Raw genomic sequence first — 19,482 nt, forward strand, 5'->3', positions numbered from 1 at the left:
GAGAGAGAGAGAGAGAGAGAGGACGCCAGTAGGCAAAGTCGAGCAGCTGGCTCCTTGCTTTAGAACAAAGAAGGAAAGCAGGGCAGCTGAGCAAGGGGAAGATTCTGGGTCTGTCTTCAGGAGCAGCTAAAGGAAGAGGAGGTAGCAAGCAGCATGGCTAATGGTCTCTGGGCACCAGACCTAGGATGGATGGCCCAAGGCCAGGAGAAGCTTCAACCGCTACAGCAAAAGGCTTACTGTGGGGAGTGGAAGCAGGGGTTCTGCCGTCATTAAAAAGTTCCAGCTCGCCTTCTGAGCCATGGCTCGGCAAGAAAGGTGCCGCTTTTGAACACTGAAATGAGAAGAGGTTATTGACCAGGGCACAGAAAGACCTGGGGTAAGGAGGCTACGAGCAGGACTGCAAAATTCTACACCAAAGGTAACCCGAATTCTGCAAAGCTAAGTGCTACAACCTGTGTAAAACGTGCAAGTTAAGCAAATGTGCATGGTTTGCTTTATTTATGCGCAATTTAATTCTGCATTTTTGCTGTTCTGAGTAATTAGTTCTGCTTCTGCTCCACGTCCTTAAATTGGAGCATCAACCTGGGGGGGGGAGGGGGTTTAGGAATTGGACACTTAATTGAGTTCACAAGTCCCATCCTCACTCCCTTAATTTTAGTCAAATTGTTCCTCCCTGTTAGCCTTTTATAGATGATAGCTAAGGGGGCCATCACAAAAGGCTTTGCTCTCTCCCCCACACCAAACACTCTGTAATTTAAGTTCTGTAACTTGAATATTTTAAAACAAAAAACAACGCCAATGTTCTTAACAAGCAGAACAGGAGCATATTAGGAACGTATGAAGCTGCCTTATACCATGCCAAATCATTGGTCCATCTAGCTCAATATCGTATACACTGACTGGCAGCAGATCTCTTTAGAATTTTCAGGCAGCCGACGTTCCTACCTAAAGATGCCAGGGATTGAACTTGGGACCTTCCGTGTGAAAGGCAGTTGCTCTACCACTGAGCTGTGACCTTTCTGTGGCTTTTCATATATTCAGAGCCCTGAATATAGGTCAAAACAGATAAGTTCCAGAAACCATTTCCAATTATTTGAACTGGGGGGCTCACAAAAGTTTTGGAGGTCTAGACGAGAGAGGGTCTGAGAAACTTCTGCCCACCCACTCACATTTCTCCTAGCTATTCAAGGCCAAATGTTGATGGCACATATGTCAGGGTTTCTTTAGTTGTGATTCCTGCATTGCAGGGGGTTGGACTAGATGACCCTCGGGGTCCCTTTCGGTTCTACAATTCTATGACTCTATTCCTCCCTACCAGTATCCTGGGCTGAGACACCACCACATACCTGATAAGGCTGAAAAGCAACCAAAGGGACCAGGAAAAATTCAGTTCAAATCTCTAATTCAGCCACAAAGCTGACAGGGTAGTTGTTGCAAGCACAAAATGTGTGAATGGGGTAGAACCATATACTACCCTGGCTTCCTTGGGAGGAAAAGCGGGATGCAAATGAAACACAAACTAATGAACTTCACCAATAGCAGAGTGTTTAAACAGGAGTTCCTCTGGGTAGAAGTACTCAGCTACAAACAGAAGAGCAGAGATGCTCTGGGCACCAAATAATCATAGTTGTGTAAAACTGTGACCTGACCAAACTGACGCCCACCACTAAAAGAAGAGCTGATGTGATTGGGGGGGGGGGGCAGCTCAAGTAATAAAAAGACAGGAAGAAGACTGGAAAAAGCTGGGGGTGGGAGAGAAGCCTAAAGGGCCTGAGACTACTGTATCTACAAGCCTGTCCCAGAGGGGTAGGTTTCCAGCCTTGATGGCTACAGAAGGATCCCTCCTTCTTTGTCCCTGCCACCATCCATTCTCCTAGAAATAGGCCAGAGTTGTGCAGGGAGCACCTTCCCACAGTGATAGCTTTCAAGCCGCACCAAGTGTTCAGCCTAACAAAGACCCAGCTTAAAACGCACACAGGGGAGTGTTTCTCTGGGAACTGGCAGGTCCCACCACCCAAAGTTTTAAAGGTTGGGCACAAGGGGAGGCAGAGAGAGGTAGGGATGGTGGCTTTGGAAATGGGCTCCATTAGGGGTCTCTCGTCAGCATCAACAACAAGGCCAGGCAAGAGGAGTCACTTGCTTTCTACATCCCATGGGCTCAGAGGAAGCGTCATTCTGCCCCATGGCTAGCACTACTGCTTTGAGGTTTTTCCTACTATCGAGCAATATATAAATTTTATGAAATAAGAATAAATAAGACTGAAAATTTGCTGATCTTCATAGTGCTTATCAGACCCAGGACTCACCTTTTACCCGCCACATGGGCACAGTTTTTCATCATGCATGTGCATGTTTCTCTTTCTCCGCAACTCTCTCCTACCCCACCGCCCCACCCAAAAAATCCCTGTGCCCACAGGAGAAAATAGAAGAAAATAATGGCAACAGTGTTGGCGCAACCCGCTTTGCTTCCCGACTAAGAATGGAAGAATCTGTCAGTTTTGGTTTCTCTTTCTCGCAATCTTAAAATTCGGTTCACCACTTTTCCATAACTGTTTGCAAGGTGTTTTTATTTTTATTTTTAAAGGTCCTCATGGAAATTCATTAGTGTTTCAGTGTAAACACCTCTCAATATACACATGTTCATATTTAATTTTGCCTAATATACACATTTTTGCAAAGGCCCCTAACACAACATATTTGGTAAGTGGTTTTTTGTTGTTGTTGTTGTTGCTGCTGCTGCTGTTAATCGGGGGGGGGGGCTGTTGCTGCTATTGATATTAATTTTTGTATTTTTGTTTTGATTTATAAGGAAATTGTTCAATTCAATTGTGTATTTTTTGATGTTCCATTTATTGTTGATGACTACTTTTGCCTTGGCTGGAGAATTTCGTTCCAAAATTCAGAGACATGCAAATTGCTGCATTTCCACTCGTGGTAATGCTTCAGATGAGGCAAATTTAGTTAAGTTCATCTTTAAATGAGAACGGAATTGAATTCCTTCCTCCCCATCCCTAGTCCCAACACAAAACGTGAAGATAATCTGCCAGCCCCCTCTTGCACTTATAGCTCTAGGATCCCACCAAAAAACACGGTGGGCCCTACAACACACCATGGAGACTGCACGCAAGAGAAAGAAGGAGGGGCAAGACCCACATCACACACAAACTTGTCCTGGCCTAGAAGTTAGCCCAAGCAAATACCACCCCCCTCTCCAATGCTCAAACCCAGACGGACTTACAGCCCCATCCTCTCTCTCGTTTTTTTTCGCTGCTAAAGGTTTGTCTTCATCCTTCACCTGAGGAAGTCAAATACAGATAAGGAAATATTTCATTCACGTCACGACAAACAGTTGAAACGTGCACACACACACACACACTTTTCCACTAGCCCACTCCGGGCAGTCCGCATCACAAGTATGGTGGTAGCTTTTCACAAGCACTGATGTGGTCAGGATGCTCCCAGCGGAGCTTGTGTTAAGCTGCTACTGGGCAGAAAGCCCATGCTGGAGAAAGGCTGTGTACAGACTCCCATTAACTCTGCGTCCAGTAGACTCCCACCACTGGGTTGGGAAGCCGCGTACACCCACAACCTTAGCCACAATTCCTATCTATTCTGTGGTTTCTTATGAAATATGACATTTTGATGCAGGGTTCTTTATCTCTTTTTCACCAGGAAATATCTACTAATATTTTCAATTACATTTTAATGGATACTTTTACTAGTTTTATTGTAGTCTGCAGGTTGCGTACCACCTCGATATATCTTATGAAAGAGTGGTATATAAATATTTCAATAAATAAATAAATTCCGCCCTCTCAAATAAACCACAACACCCAATTTTTATCTGAACTGAGAAAAAGAGCGGCCTTGCTAGGTTCTAAGCCAGGAATGTGTACACTCAGCCCAAGTTGATAAAAAGTTCATCTCTGCAGGACATTGAAGACGACAACACATATTCCATTAGAATCAAAGCAAGAGGAATGGTGGGTGGGGTGCCTCAAGAGGGAGGAGGCAACAGCAACTGGGAACCACCAAGATCAAGAGAAACCTGGCAACACAAGAATTACACACTTTTACTATTTTCTCATCACCCCCATCCTTACTCCCCAATCTAGCAACCTTGAAGCCCAGTGAACACAGAACAGCAAACTTGGAACAGAAACTCTGGCAGCAAGGCTGCAATGTGATACACTCCCACCAAACAGGCAGATAGGTTGGTAACACAATGACACAATGACATATTTCTCCAAACCTGGATTGTGAAGACATCACAGTAACCTGTCAGTCAAAAGTGCATTTTAACACCACTGTGTGCAGGGAGGTGCTGGTTCCATTGGCTCTCAAACCACACAAGCCATGCACTGGTGCAAGGGGAGGAGGGGGCGGGAAGGAGGGGGGCACACATTGTTACTGAAAACCTGTGCTTTTGGGGGGCTCCTCATTCCTTGTGGGACTCAAGCACTTGAAAGCTTATAAAATCCAGAGCCCCCAGTAAATATGCCTGTTACCTCTTGTGAGGATGCTGAAGGTCCCCCAAATGCTCAGAAATAGAGCTATAAATTAGGTGTGGAGATATGAGTAAACAGAGGGCAGGAACTATTTTGTTAAGAGCTCCACACTGAGGTCAAACCCAGGTTTACAGTAACAGCACTCATGATCACATAGTACTTTCAATATATCAGCCTCTACCAAATGGTAACCTCCAGATGTTTTGGACTACAACTCCCATCATCCCCCAGCCAGCACAATGTAGTCCAAAATGTCTCAAGGGCACCGGGTTTGCAAAGGCTCCAATACACAGTGGAGTTAGTAGCAGACGAGTTATTTCACAGGCAGATTATTCCACACAGTTGCTATGCAAAGGGCTTGGAGGGAGTGGCTGCCAGTTTGTTCAGTCCATTTGGAGTCTCTGAGAAATGGCAAGGAGGAGAACAGATTCTCCCCAGGGACCTCTGCTCTTCACGCAAGCCAAGAGGGGGCCTAGGACTGACCACTTGCATTTCTGCCAAATTTCTAACATGGCCTCTAGCGCTCCGAAGCCAACTCCCTCCTATGCCAGGAACAGGCACAACCTGGTCCCCTTTTCAATGTGCTGCTGCGACTTATGTGCAAAGTGCCCACTTTTAGGAGAGCAAGGAGGTGGGGAGGGAGAGAGAGAGAGCAGGCAGGGAAGGCTAAGAACCACAACAGCAAAGAGACTTCCCTTCTGCTCCCAGAATGCAAATCGTGATGAAAAGGCCATGGCTGCCACGCTGGAGAACCTAAACCCCTGACTGGGAGAGAAAAAGGTGGTAGAGGTTAAGAGTCTGCAGAATGGGGGGAGGGGGAGCCTTCTGGGTCTCAGACAAGACGGACCGAGGAACCACAACAAGGGGAAACCTGGGGCAAATGATTCCTAAGTAATCATGCCTCCAAATTCTCATTTTTTTAACCACAGGTGCTGAAAATGAAATGCTACTCACCCTCAATAATTTTTCAGGTAATTCCATCCCACCCGAAATAAGCATTTGCTTTACAGGCAGTGCAAGGCTGCAGCCTTGGGACAGTGACTTCCGCGGGCCCTTTTAAATGCAGACCTCCTGCCTTCTTCCAGTGTAGAAACACTTGATCTGACTACATTGCCTTAGCTCAGGCATTCCCAAACTTCGGCCCTCCAGATGTTTTAGACTACAATTTCCACCATCCCTGACCACTGGTCCTGTTAGCTAGGGATCATGGGAGTTGTAGGCCAAAACATCTGGAAGGCCGCAGTTTGGGGATGCCTGCCTTAGCTCCTTGTGCCTTCCTTTCTAAACCAGCCTTTAATTAAGCCCCCCCACACACACACACACCCCTCACCTGCCATCACCAGTATTGTCCCCAGCTATAATTTCAGGTGTCACTTCTGAGTTAACTGAACAGCACTTGAAATGCATCAAGATACAGGCTGTGTGGATCATTCCTTTCAGCTTGTCTTAATTCTCCTTTTCGATTAAAGGAGAGGCAGCCTTATTTGGCTAACCCAATCACATTTGCAAAAGGTTTGACAGCAGCTTGAGATTTGCAGGCAGGTGCCTCTAAGAGCAACTGGCACAACCAGGATCCTCAATGCAGGTGTTGGAGCCTTTGCAAGGGGGCACAGTGGTAGAAGGGAGAGCATATCAACCTCTGTTAACAGGTGACCTCTGCGGATCCTATCACTGTTTCATGAGCTGGAAGTCCAGGATCAAAATGGAAACAACTGGCTGAGCCTACACAACAGAGAAGCACAAACTTGTAAATGTAAGGAAGTGGCAACCTCAGCCTTCACACCAGCTGCCATGTCTCAGAAACCAACCAGGCTACAACTCCAGCAGCCTTGAACCTCCTTTTCTACTGAAGGGAAAAGGGACTTGCTACAGATCTAAAGTTGTCTTAGGGGAGCCAAGAATGAGATCGTCTCACTGCAGTTGCCCCAAAGGCTTATCAGACAGGTACCAAGGCTCCTAAGGGACCCAGGTGGCGCTGTGGTTAAACCACTGAGCCTAGGGCTTGCTGATCAGAAGGTCGGCGGTTCAAATCCCTGTGACGGGGTGAGCTCCCGTTGCTTGGTCCCAGCTCCTGCCAACCTAGCAGTTCGAAAGCACGTCAAAGTACAAGTAAATAGGTATTGCTCTGGTGGGAAGGTAAACGGCATTTCCATGTGCTGCTCTGGTTTGCCAGAAGTGGCTTTGTCATGCTGGCCACATGACCTGGAAGCTATACGCCGGCTCCCTCGGCCAATAATGCGAGATGAGCGCGCAACCCCAGAGTCGGTCACGACTGGACCTAATGGTCAGGGGTCCCTTTACCTTTACCTTTTACCAAGGCTCCTAAGACATTTGTGCAAGGGATGGATACAAACGGGGCACAATCACTCACTCTCTGGAATATAGAGCATCACCGGCACCTATTGAAACTGACAGCAGACAAGGCTTATGACAGACACAACAGGAAACCTGCTCTCACAATACCACAAACCTGATGGACTCATTGCCACAGAAGGCCAGGACAGTCACCAAAGGATAATATAATTTTATAAATGGAATTATCAGCATGGGTAGGGCACACATCCCCTCCTCTGAGGCCAGTGTGGAGACAGAGGCTACTAGGGTGGGTGGGGGTTGCAATCTAGTAAAAAAATGATGATGTTCAGACAAGTCACTTTTGTTGGACTATTTACAATGTTTATTTAATCGATCAGAAAATATTTATATCCTACTTTCTGCTTCAATATGAGGCACTCAGAAGAAGTTCACAATCAAATGCAATTAAATAACTAACCCTGGGCACACCAAGCACTGAGCAGGACATCAGTCAAACAAGCCAGTCTATTCCCAAGTCAAGTTATTAGATGAGAATTGCTGGAACATCCTCTCCATTGGGAGGAGGCATGGCTTGGCTTCTCTGTCCATCAATGGGGCAGCTTGGGCTATGGAGGAATCCCTGTGCTAAACCTCATTTTATGGACTTCACTCTCCACCACCTTGCAAACGTACTAGGCGGCTTGAACTAATGGGTTTTGGCATGGTGAACAGGACAAGGCCCCCAGGAACAAAGGCCACCACCACCAGCTTAGCATGTACAAAGGCCCAGATCACACTGCGAGCAAAGAAGCCATTCCTTCTCCACAGGAGAGTGAGAACTACAGAAAACCAGCAAGGAAACCAGCTCCTGGCACATTACCCCCAGCTCCTGAAACCCAGAGACGGGGAGGGGGAGTGCTTACTTTGACGTATAATATAAGAAGAGTTTGAGGGAGTTAGGGATGTTTGGCCTGGAAAAGAGGAGAGTGAGAGCAGATAGGATAGCCATCTTCAAATATCAAAAGGGCTGTCACATGGAAGATGAAGAAAGCTTGTTTCCCCCTGCTCCAGAGGGTAGGACACAAACCAATGGATTCAAGTCAGGAATAAGTTTCTGACAGTAAGAGCTGCTCAACAGACTTTCTCGGAAGGTGACTGACTCTCCTTCCTTGGAGGTTTTTCAGCGGAGTTTGGATGGGCATCTGTCATGGATGCTTTAATTGAGATTCCTGCATTGCAGGAGGTTGGAATAGATGATCCTCAGGGTCCCTTCCAGATTCTAAAAACCTGCTGGATCAGCTCAGTGGCCCATATACTGGAGCATCCTGCTCTCAAAGTGGCCAATCCGATGCCCCAAAGGGAAGTCTGCGAGGAGGACCTGAGCACAACAGCCACTCTCCCTTCCATTGGTTTCCAGTAAGTGGCATTCAAAGGTCTGCTGCCTCTGACAGTGGAGGGAGAACACAGCCATCAGGGTTGGGACCCCTTGATAGCCTTATCCTCCAAGTTGTCTTTGAAAACCATCCAAGTTGGGGGCCATCATTGTATCTTGCGGGAGAGAATTCCATAGTTTAACTAAGCACAGGGTGAGTAAGCCCTTTCTTTTTTCTACCCTGAATCCTCCAATGTTCAGTTTCCTTGGATGTCCCCAAGTTCTACTGTTATGAGAGAGGGAGAAAATGTGTTCCCTACCCACATTCTCCATACCGTGGATAATTTCACACACTTTGATCTTGTTGCCTCTTCTCACCTACTGCATGCTGTCCTTTGCACCTCACTTCCAGACAGAGAGAGCCCTTTGCTCAGCAGTTATTCTGAGATGCTGACTCTGTGTCAGGTGCCTGCAGCTGGCTGGATGGCTGAATAACCCAGCCTTTGCTTAAATGGCCTCGATGACGGGCCCCAAGTCAGACGCTGGCTTACCTCGCCCCTAACAGCATTTGGCATTGAACACAACCTATCCAAGGGGTTAATGGAAAGATGGGAGCAAAGCTTTCCATAATAAACCCTCAAGTAAAGTAAAGCACTGAAACTCCCACATTCTGACTTCACCAGACTCTCTGCCGAGCCATTTTCAACTTTTTTCTCAGTGACTCATAAGGGCAAGAAACCTGCCTTAAAAAAAACAATTAAAAAGGAAGCTGCAATTCTCAAGGCTACAGAATTGCACACTGAAGGATCATAGGGCATGACTGTGGAAGGGCAGTGTGAGGGACAGGGGATATCGCGAAGTCCCTCCCCTCCTGAGTTCAAGCCCGTCCCCGAGCAAAGGGGAAAGCAGGGAGAGTTCCGATTCCAGTGGGGAAGCAGGAAGTCGTGTCCGAGGCTCAGGCAAGGTAGAGGAGCCAGGGTCCCAGGTGGGACAGGAAGGGGCAAGCAAGGGGGGAAGACCCATCCCTCCAACTCCAGAATTACGCAGGAAGAGGAGGGGCAAGAGGATGGGTCTGCCAAAGCTTTTGTGTTGGAGAAAGACGCGCCAAAAGCCATTAGGAGGTTCTGAAACCGACTGACAACATCGCTCCGTGTAAATAGCAATGACTTGAGCACTGTAAATACGCAGCACCAATAAAAGAATAAAATGCAGAGCTGCGTAGCGTCGTTACTCTGAAGTAGTCCACTCCGGCCACTGTGACAGCAACCTCCTAATCATTTTTGGGCTACTTCGGAGTTGCCGGGATGAGCGTGTCCGAGGCGGAGAAGTGGCGGCAGATCGCTGAGCAAGCCCAGCTAGAACTGCAACAGCTGTCGCTGCAGGCGCAGGGAGAATTGAAGGCAGCTAAAGAGGAGACTAAGAAGGTCCAGGACGACCGGCTACAACTTGCGGAACAGGTGAGAGAGCTCCAGGAAAAAGAGCAGCATTTAAGGGCGGTGGCGGTAGACCTCCAAAACAAGCTGGATGCAGAGAAAAACAAGGCGGGAGGGGCTCCCCAAGTCCAAGTGCTGCCAGGAAGGAGAGCAGGGACCCTTGTAAGCAAGTTCAATGGAGACCCGAAGGAGTTTCAGGGCTTTGAGACTGAGATCGTGTATGCTCTTGAGCTGCACCAGAATGAGTTCCCCGATGATGAGCACAGAGTAGCGTTTATTGTGGAACATCTCACCGGAGCAGCCAGGGAGTGGCTAAGACCATTAATCGCAACCAAGAATCCTTGCATGAAAAATGTCCAACAATTTCTAGAAGGTTTGAGGACGATGTATTCGTCCGATAGTCATTTGGACCAGACTAAGGAGGAACTGCATAATTTACGCCAAGGAAATATGACAGTTCGCGCATATTGGGCGAAATTCACCATGCTGGTGCACAGACTGGGGTGGGTTTTGGATTCGCCTCCCATGCAAGCTGCGTTTTACTTGGGTTTGAGCGAGGAGGTGAAGGATGAACTCTCGAGAGGTCCAAAGCCCAGTACTATGGATCAGCTGAGCAAAGCAGCTCTGGCGGTGGGGGTGAGGCAGGAATCCCGGTGGAACGACAAGCACGCGACGCGCGCAAAGCGGGCTTGGTTCCCACGGTCGCAGGAGAAGCCACTCCCTCAACAACCCTTTCAGGCCACGCCTGGAGCCAGCCAGGACCAGGAGCCCATGCAGATTGATAGCGCGCGCGCGCGGGCTTTTCAAACCCCAGCGGCGCCAAGACGCAAGGAGGGAAGGGGCGGGAATTGCTTTCTCTGCAACTCACCCCAGCATCTCGTCAGAGACTGCCCACATCGCAGGGAGTGGCAAGGAAAGGCGGGGAACGGTGGTGCCCTCCCCCACTGACGCAGCACCACAGCAGGGAAACGGGAAAGCCTGGCTGCAGGAGACAAGGGGCAGCAGCCAGGCACAGTCAGCAGACAACAGCCCCAGCCCGCCCACCCGCACAGAGAGGTGCAGAGCCAGCCCACCCCTCCCAGAGCAGGAGTGGTTCTAGAAGTGACGCTAACGCTCCCAAATGGCTATCCCCTGACGGTCCTCGCCTTAATTGACAGTGGGGCGTCCGCCAACTTCTTCTCGAGAAGCTTTGCAGAAGAGCACCAAATCCAGCTTTTGCAGTTGGATTTTCCTCTGCACGTAGCAACCATTGACGGCAGGGAGCTGCTGGGAGGGGCCATCACACATCAAACCCCCCCCATGAGAATGACGGTGGGAAGGCACTCAGAGACACTGGCGTTCAACGTCACCACCATCTCAGACCCCCCCATCGTCTTGGGCATGAGCTGGCTGGCGCGCCACGACCCCTCCATCAGTTGGCACCAGAGGTGCATCACGTTTGGGTCAGACTTTTGTCTGGAACATTGCATGCAGCACCAACCAGGGGAGGGGCCTCCGATAGCCACGGTGGCCACCATGCATATCAAAGGGGGTGAGGCAATACCCAAGCAGTACTGGGACCTGCAGGAGGTCTTCAGCGAAGCGGAGTCCGACCACCTACCCCCGCACAGGCCTTTTGACTGCCAGATCAACCTGGTGCCAGGGGCGACGATACCCCCAGCCAAGCTGTACGCCATGTCAGACCAGGAGCTGGAGGATCTGCGCGCTTTCATCGACAAGAACCTCAAGCGGGGGTTCATAAGGGAAAGCAAGGCAGCAGGGGGCAGCCCGGTCTTCTGGGTGGACAAGAAAGACACGCAACAGCGCCGTCTTGTGGTGGACTTTAGACGGCTGAATTCGGTGACAGAGCCCGTGGCTTTCCCCATGCCCAGAGTGGATGATCTCCTGACAGCGGCACGCAGGGGCAAGATTTTCACCAAGCTGGACCTAAGGGGGGCGTACAACTTGATCAGGATCCGGGAAGGAGATGAATGGAAAACCACGATGTTCACGCCTCTGGGCTCTTTTGAATATCTGGTGATGCCCTTCGGTTTGCAAGGGGGCTCAGCATGCTTCCAGGCCTTCATGCACCACGTCCTGGGGTCCCTCCTCTTCAGGAAATGCTTGGTCTTCCTAGATGACATCCTTATCTACTCGAATGACCCAGTGCAGCATGTGAAAGATGTCAGAGAGGTGTTGCAACGCCTGAAGGAGAACCACCTGTATGTGAAGCTGGAGAAGTGCAAGTTTCACACCAAAGAGGTGGACTTCCTGGGCTACAAGCTGTCAGACAAGGGGCTGGCGATGGACAAGGACAAGGTGCAGGCCATCCTGGACTGGCACAGCCCCAGGACGCGCAAAGATGCCCAACGCCTACTAGGCTTCGCTAACTTCTACAGGAAGTTCATCAAGAACTTCTCTCGCGTTACGGCTCCCATCACGGACTGCCTGAGAGGCAAGCAGAAGTTCAAGTGGACACCAGAGGCGCAAGCAGCGTTCGAAAGCCTCAAGAGAGTGTTCGCCTCAGACCAAAACCTGTTCCATGTGGTGCAGGACGCGCCCCTACGCATTGAGACAGATGCTTCTGAAAAAGCTGTGGGCGCAATTTTGTTGCAACTGGACGCCAACAGGGAGTGGAGACCCTGTGCCTTCTTCTCCAGGAAGCTGACACAGCCTGAACGCAACTACACAGTGTTTGATAGGGAACTTCTTGCGATCTACGCTGCGTTCCGGCACTGGCGACACTTCCTGGTGGGCGCGAAGCACCCCATCCAGGTGTGCACAGACCACAAGAACCTGGAGTTCTGGAGAACTGCCAGGGTGCTCAACCAGCGGCAGATACGGTGGGCAGAGTTCTTCTCGAACTTCAACTTCTCCATCCACTACATCCCGGGGGAGCAGAATGTCAGGGCGGATGCCCTCTCCCGCAAGCCAGAGTACATGGAGGAGGAGGCGCCACCAGCCCCAAGGCACATTTTCCCCCCGTCGGCATGGTCCTGCGGAGCAGCTGTGGTGAGCGAGGCAGAACTCACAGCACTGACGGCAGCGGATGAATTTGCCAACCGCATCTTCAGAGAACTGAGAGGGGGGAGGGAGCAGGCAAAAGACTTTGCAGAACGCAGAGGGCTGCTTTTCTACAAGGGTGCGCTGTACCTACCCACCACCCAGCTTCGACGTACGGTCCTCAAGCAGATGCACGACAACCCTACAGCGGGGCATTTTGGAAGGGACAAAACCGCTCACCTAGTCATGAGACACTTCTGGTGGCCAGGGGTGCGGGAAGATGTTCGAGACTATGTAAGGGGCTGTACCACCTGCCAGCGGGCGAAGGTGGTCAGAGCAGCGCCACCAGGGTTGCTGGAGCCCTTAGCCACACCACACAGGCCGTGGGAAGTGGTGTCCATGGACTTCATCACAGATCTGCCTTCGTCCAGGGGTAAGACTGCAGTGTTGGTGGTGGTGGACCTTATGTCCAAAATGTGTCACTTTATACCGTGTGCCAGGGCAGTCTCGGCAGAAGAGACAGCCAAACTGTTTGTTGATCACATTTTCAGACTGCATGGATTACCTTTAAGGGTTATTTCGGATCGTGGCCGCCAATTTGTTTCCAGGTTCTGGCGGCGGCTCATGAACCTCCTGCAGGTGGAGGTCAGCTTGTCGACGGCTAGACACCCGCAGACCAACGGACAAGCGGAGAGGGTCAACGCCATTCTGCAGCAGTACCTGAGATGCTACGTCAGCCAGCGGCAAACGGACTGGGTGGATCGCTTGCCACTAGCAGAATTTGCCTACAACAATGCAGTGCACGTCTCCACAGGGGTGTCGCCCTTTAAGGCCAATTACGGGCGCGACCTCAGATCTTTCCCAGAGAGGGAGAGGGAGGAGGAGGAGGAGGAGGGCCCACAGGCTGAGGATTGGGCAGAGGAACTGGAGACGGTGCACCAGCAGCTCAGAGAACACTTGGAGAGGGCCAAGGAAGCGTACAAAAAGGGGGCAGATCGCCACAGGCGACAAGGGGAGGTCATCAGGGTGGGGGACAAGGTGTGGTTGTCCTCGGAGGGCCTTCCCACCAGAGGGAGGTGCAAAAAGCTGGCACCCAAAAGGCTGGGCCCCTTCACGGTCACGCAACAGGTAAACCCGGTGGCATACAGGCTGGCACTGCCAGAGGACATGAGGGTGCATCCAGTGTTTCATAGATCGCTGCTGTCGCCGTACAGGGAAAGCAGCAGGCTCCGAGACAGCGAACAAACCCCCGAGGGAGGGGGGGAGAGGGAAGGCAGGGAGCAACTCAATGAGGCCACGGCCATCCTGGATTCAAGGTGGGGGGTGGGGGGACTGGAGTACCTCATGGCATGGGAGGATGCTCCACCGTCCCAGAATGAATGGGTCCCAGCCACTCAGATACAGGAGGAATTCTTGGTGGAAGAATTTCACGCCCTCTTTCCCCACAGACCCAAGCCCTGGCACATGGAAAGGGAGGGGGAGGAGGAGGAGGCACGGGAGAGCAGCTCACCATGGCGCTGGGAAGCGGAGTTTGAGGAACCAGAGGATGAGGTATGGGTGTCACCGAGATCCACCCAGTCAGAGGAAGGAGCAGATTGGCAGAACGTTTTTACCCCCACCAGCTCTGACGCCACGGACTTTTTGGGATTCCCGTCCGCCCAGGCGGAAGGGGGGGGCTCGCAGGACTGGGGGGAGGTATTCACACCAACGGGCTCGGAGAGCACTGAGTTCTTAGGCTTCCAGTCGTCACCGACACATGGGGGGGGCCTGGGGAGGGGTGAAGGAGAGCTTGGGAGGGGGGTGGATGTGAGGGACAGGGGATATCGCGAAGTCCCTCCCCTCCTGAGTTCAAGCCCGTCCCCGAGCAAAGGGGAAAGCAGGGAGAGTTCCGATTCCAGTGGGGAAGCAGGAAGTCGTGTCCGAGGCTCAGGCAAGGTAGAGGAGCCAGGGTCCCAGGTGGGACAGGAAGGGGCAAGCAAGGGGGGAAGACCCATCCCTCCAACTCCAGAATTACGCAGGAAGAGGAGGGGCAAGAGGATGGGTCTGCCAAAGCTTTTGTGTTGGAGAAAGACGCGCCAAAAGCCATTAGGAGGTTCTGAAACCGACTGACAACATCGCTCCGTGTAAATAGCAATGACTTGAGCACTGTAAATACGCAGCACCAATAAAAGAATAAAATGCAGAGCTGCGTAGCGTCGTTACTCTGAAGTAGTCCACTCCGGCCACTGTGACAGGCAGCATGCGCAACAGCAGCTCAAGGCACACTAGTCACTCCCCAGGAAAGGCACCACAACACTCACATTGAGACGTAACTGCCGCATCCAGTCTACACTCAGTCTCGTCTTCCACTCAAGAGGAGCACAACAGACCCTCTAGGGAAGTACCCAAACGGTCACCCAAACGAGTCCCACCGGGGTGGGGAGGGGTGGGAACGAGAAACGAAATCAGTTTAGAGCTTTACTAGGGTAGAAGTTATAAGCGAGTTGAGGTTAGACTCTCCCAGGCTGGTTAGCTTTCCCACCACTACCGGTAAATCACACTCCCCACACAACATACAGAGCAATGGAACTGGCCACGAGGGACACCTCCAGACTTGCAACACTGAATACTTGCTAGGGATTTTTTTTAGGGGGACAAAGGGAGAGAGTGGCAGAAACCAAGTCACTCTCCAGTACAGTATCAATGACTGGGAAACCTCAGCAGAGCAGGTCTCCAGCCCCTTGCTCAGAAGCAACTATAAGTAGGGTAACAATGGAGGCCTGCTTTGTAGATTTGGAAGAGCCAAAGTAAAGCCCGCCCGCCCCCTTAAAAACACCAGCCACCTCTCTTCCAAATTTTCATCACCATAAAGCAAGGCACATAATGAGGAAGGGGAGGGTTGCCACCTTACCGAAAATTGGGGGAGGCCGGAGGCCCAGTGAGAGAGGCAGCAGCAGAGCGGGTGCCCTGGCAGGGCTTCCGTTGGAAAAGACTGAGCGAAACGCGATAGGTAAGCCAAGTGTCACTTCCCAAGCGCAACGGCCAGAGGCAGAGGGACAGCTGAGCTGATACTGTCTGCCTAAAAATAGCCAAGAATGCGAGGCAGGCCTGGGAGAAAGGGGGCAGTGGTGGTGGTAGAAGTTGGCTTGCTGGTGTCCAGCTGCCCCCTGGTCTCTGCCTTGAACAAGCAGGGCTTTTACAGTCTCTCATCTGCAAAGCCACATTTGGCAAGGGAGGGGGGGAGGAAGGAGAGAGGAGAAGCAGCCTCATCATATACCGGGGAGAGGAAGTGATGTGGGTGTCTGGCACATGAACCGTTATTCCTCCTGCATGGCAGGAAACCAGCGCTCAGGAGCTCTCCTCCTCTGCTGGGGGGGGGGGGGGGCTGGGGGTGCTATGTGCAAGGCCAAAGAAAACTGTACCTGACTTTGTGCACAAACTTCAGGTGGAGAAGAACAACAAGCAACCTCCACCAGAAATACAAAAAGAGAGTTGGTTAATAACCAGAGACAGCCATCGTAGGTACATTACTTGCACTGTGCTTGCCACTAGGAGACGGCGTGTCGGTCTGTTTCCGTACTCTGTTAGTTTCAAAAGTGTTCATTTTGCAAGCCTGTTCTATGGCATTTTCACAATAATCTTAGTGTAACAAAAAAAAACCCACATGAAAATTCATGTTTTCTCACAAAGCCCAAGCTTCAAAACCTATTTTCTTTTAAAGTAAAAACATAAGAAGAGCTGTCCTGGATGAGGCCAGTGGGCCATCTAGGTTTAGCATCCTGTTCTCACAGTGGTCAACCATATGCCACACTGGGGAGTCCACAAACAGGACCCAAACTCAACAGCCCCGTCCCCACATGTATTCTGGTATTCGTGGGGCATACTGCCTCTGACAGTGGAGGGAGAACACAGCCATCATGATTAGTAGGCACTGACAGCATTATCCTGTGTTATTATTTGTCTAACCCTCTTTTAAAGCAATATAGGCTGGTGGCCACCACTGCCTCCTGAAGGAACAAGTTCCAAACTTCCAAACAAGTGTTGCATAGTTATTTTATTTTAATTGTCCTGAATCTTCCAACATCCGGCTTCATTGGATGTCCACAAATCCTAGTGTTATGGGAGAAAAAGAAAACATTTCCTCTATCCACTTTCTCCACACCATTATGGTATCATCATCATAGCTGAAAACTCCATCACAAAATTCAGAAAATTGAGAAATCTGAACAATAGTCAAGTTTTGATTGGTACATTCAGTTCATAGCACGCACGCACACAAGTTATTCACATATCCATACTTTTCAGAGTTTATTTCTGAATTAAATGTTTAGGAATGAAATCCTCCTGCACTGCTTAGCTGCCCCAAAATTATAGTATTCCCTAAATTTTCAGGGGGTTATGCTTCCTTTCAGTGGGATGCAAACAGAGCCACACATTGCAAAAGGGGGGGGGGGAGCCCATGGTTTGCACCCTGCAGATTGAAGGATAACCCAATAAATTCAGAGAGGGAACTACCATGCCACTTGCCTCTGGGCAACAATTAGGAGTGCTCTTCCATTCAGCAACCCCAATATAGTTGCATTCTCAATATTTCATATGCATGTGGTTATGTTTCCTTCCACCATGTGGGGGCTCTTGATCATGAGCATTTCTTTACATTCTACATAGTTGTTGGGGAAAGATAGCCTTTTGTTTGCACCCTGTGGATTGAAGAAGACCATAATATTCAGAGAGGCAACAAGCACACCACCTGCCTCCAGGCAACAATTTCCAAGCCCTGCTTGAACTGTCAATGCATCAAGGAGGGAGGAAAAAAGAGCCAGGCAAGAGACTGCCAAAGACGCTTTAATCACACAACATTCAGCCTTGAAGCAAGGGGTTAGACTAGGTGACACGCTGGCTCAAACTTTTATAGAACAGTAGGTGCTGCTACAAAGCTATGCACAGCCATTTCCATGGCAACCAACACAGCAGAGCCAGAAATAGGAACAAAATCAAGGGATTCCTCCCACTTGACTGGGGAGGAGGGGAGGGGGTGTGTGTTTTGAAAGACATGGCACACGCCAAAAAGGTGGATTCACAATGGTCTTCCCTATGGCACCCCCTGGGAGCATCAAAAGGCAATGTTGATGCCTAAGTCGCCTAGCCTGGCTATGGCAGGGGAAAACAGAGGGGGGGGAGCCCTGTGAGCTTCCCACTCAAGGCAGGTTCTGTTGAGCATATATACGAGCCAAGCTCAACAGCACCACCCTGTCATGGATGCTTTAGCAGAGATTCCTGCATGGCAGGGGGTAGGTCTAGATGACCCTCAGGGTCCCTTCCAACTGTACAATTCTATGATTAGGCTTAGAGTGGTGCCGAAAAGAATTTCCTTTGGTGGGATTCAAGAAAGTTAAGAAAAGCCCTGCCGGATCAGACCAGGGGTCCAGCTACTCCACCATCCTGCTTCCCATAGTGGCCACAAGCAAGACATGAGGGCCAGAAGGGGCTCATATTCAGAGGAATGCGGTCCCTGATCCTGAACACAGAAGCCAAGCCTTATGGCTAGTAGCCACAGGTAAGCCTTGTCCTCCATGAACCTGACTTGGCGAGTGAGGATTTGTAGAAGGCAGCAACATTGGATAAGGCTATCAATGGCTACTAGCCACACAGTCTATGTTCTGCCTCCAGTGCAGGAGGCAATAAAAGCCTCTTAATACCAGCTACTGGGAATCACAAGAGAGGAGAGTTCCTGCTGCACTCATTTCCTGCTTGACTTTGGGGCATCTGGCTGGCCACTGGGAGAAAAGGAGGTTGGAAGACAGGGTCTGATCCAGCAGCCAAGCTCTTCTGATATTCTTATAAAATGAATGGGGGGAGGATCTGCTATATGTTCTTAAAGCCTTTCTTATATGAACTGTTGTTGTTGTTGTTGTTGTTGTTGTTGTTGTTGTTGTTTAAAAAAAGTCAAACAAATTCTCCTGGGGGTATTAACCAGGATAGTTAAATGGAACCTCCACTTTGGGGGCTCTTGCCTTCACGCCCTGTTTCTGAGCTTCCCATGGGTGACCTTGGGCTAGTCACACTTCTTTGAAGTCTCTCAGTCTCGCTCACCTGCCACTCCTTCACGTAGTGATAAAGCAGGATATCAAATCATATCAAATCCAAACTCTTCTTCCAAACTCTTCTTCCATGTGGGGCACCTGGTCAACTGCTGAACCAGAAGGGGCTTTTGGGAAGATCAGGAAGGTGCATCTTTTAACATTCTGAAATTTTCACTTCATTTGCTAGCACTCCTTCTCCCTCTCTTCTGTCAGACAATAACTAGACAGGCTGCCCCATATTGTTGCCACTGCCTGCCCCCCACCCACGCGTCTCTACAAGAGGCCTGTATAAAGCCACATTACTCTTGGCAGGGAGAACCCCTCCACTCCAAGAGCTCTGCGCGTGCTAACTGCTGACAGAACGTGCTATAAATAGGCCCTCAGAAATCGAGGAAGGATGCCAGGGCAGAGGGGCTGAGGGGGGCATGAGGGAAAGAGAGAAGAAAGAGTTATTCAGCAGTTCAGCTTGCTGCTCTCATGTCTTCTCAAAGTCAAGCTGAAGCACCCTCCTCCCCACACCCCTGCCCCAGCTTAGCTTCCACATCCAGAGAGAATGTGCTGCTCTGTGAACCTGCAGAAACAAAGGGCCTTGGAGAAAGATCCACCCTTAAGTGCATAACATCAGACTAGGAAAGCTGCTGGAAAGCAAAGGGGCATAGAGAAGCATTGCTTCACTGCCTGAGGGAAGCCCTACATTAAGGGGAAGGCATCTTTCCATCTGCCCACCCCTTGACTGGGCAAATGGCTGGCTAACTGATGGCAAATCAGGCTGCTGAAGTACACCAAGGTACTTGCACGCCCCCTTTCAAACACTGCTTTAGGAACCCTCC

General features: G+C 50.3%; 1 protein-coding gene across 10 annotated transcripts in view; it reads right to left on the bottom strand.

Moving 5' to 3' along the window:
* Positions 1 to 19,482, bottom strand: part of MYO18A (myosin XVIIIA) — a 149,584-nt gene that overhangs the window by 93,990 nt on the left and 36,112 nt on the right. For 7 of the 10 annotated variants that reach the window (XM_060268635.1, XM_060268634.1, XM_060268633.1 and 4 more), the window contains exons 1-3: positions 15,481 to 15,997; positions 5,203 to 5,273; positions 3,239 to 3,294 (exon numbers count right to left, since the gene is read on the bottom strand). The exons of the other annotated variants lie outside the window; for them this stretch is intronic. In XM_060268635.1, the coding sequence (XP_060124618.1) occupies positions 3,239 to 3,294; positions 5,203 to 5,273; positions 15,481 to 15,842 (489 nt within the window). In that variant the 5' untranslated portion in view covers positions 15,843 to 15,997. Of the gene's footprint in view, positions 1 to 3,238; positions 3,295 to 5,202; positions 5,274 to 15,480; positions 15,998 to 19,482 lie in introns of those variants that run through there. 10 annotated transcript variants of the gene reach the window in all.

This window comes from Zootoca vivipara, chromosome 15 (genome assembly GCF_963506605.1).
Source record: "Zootoca vivipara chromosome 15, rZooViv1.1, whole genome shotgun sequence".
Taxonomy (NCBI): domain Eukaryota; kingdom Metazoa; phylum Chordata; class Lepidosauria; order Squamata; family Lacertidae; genus Zootoca; species Zootoca vivipara.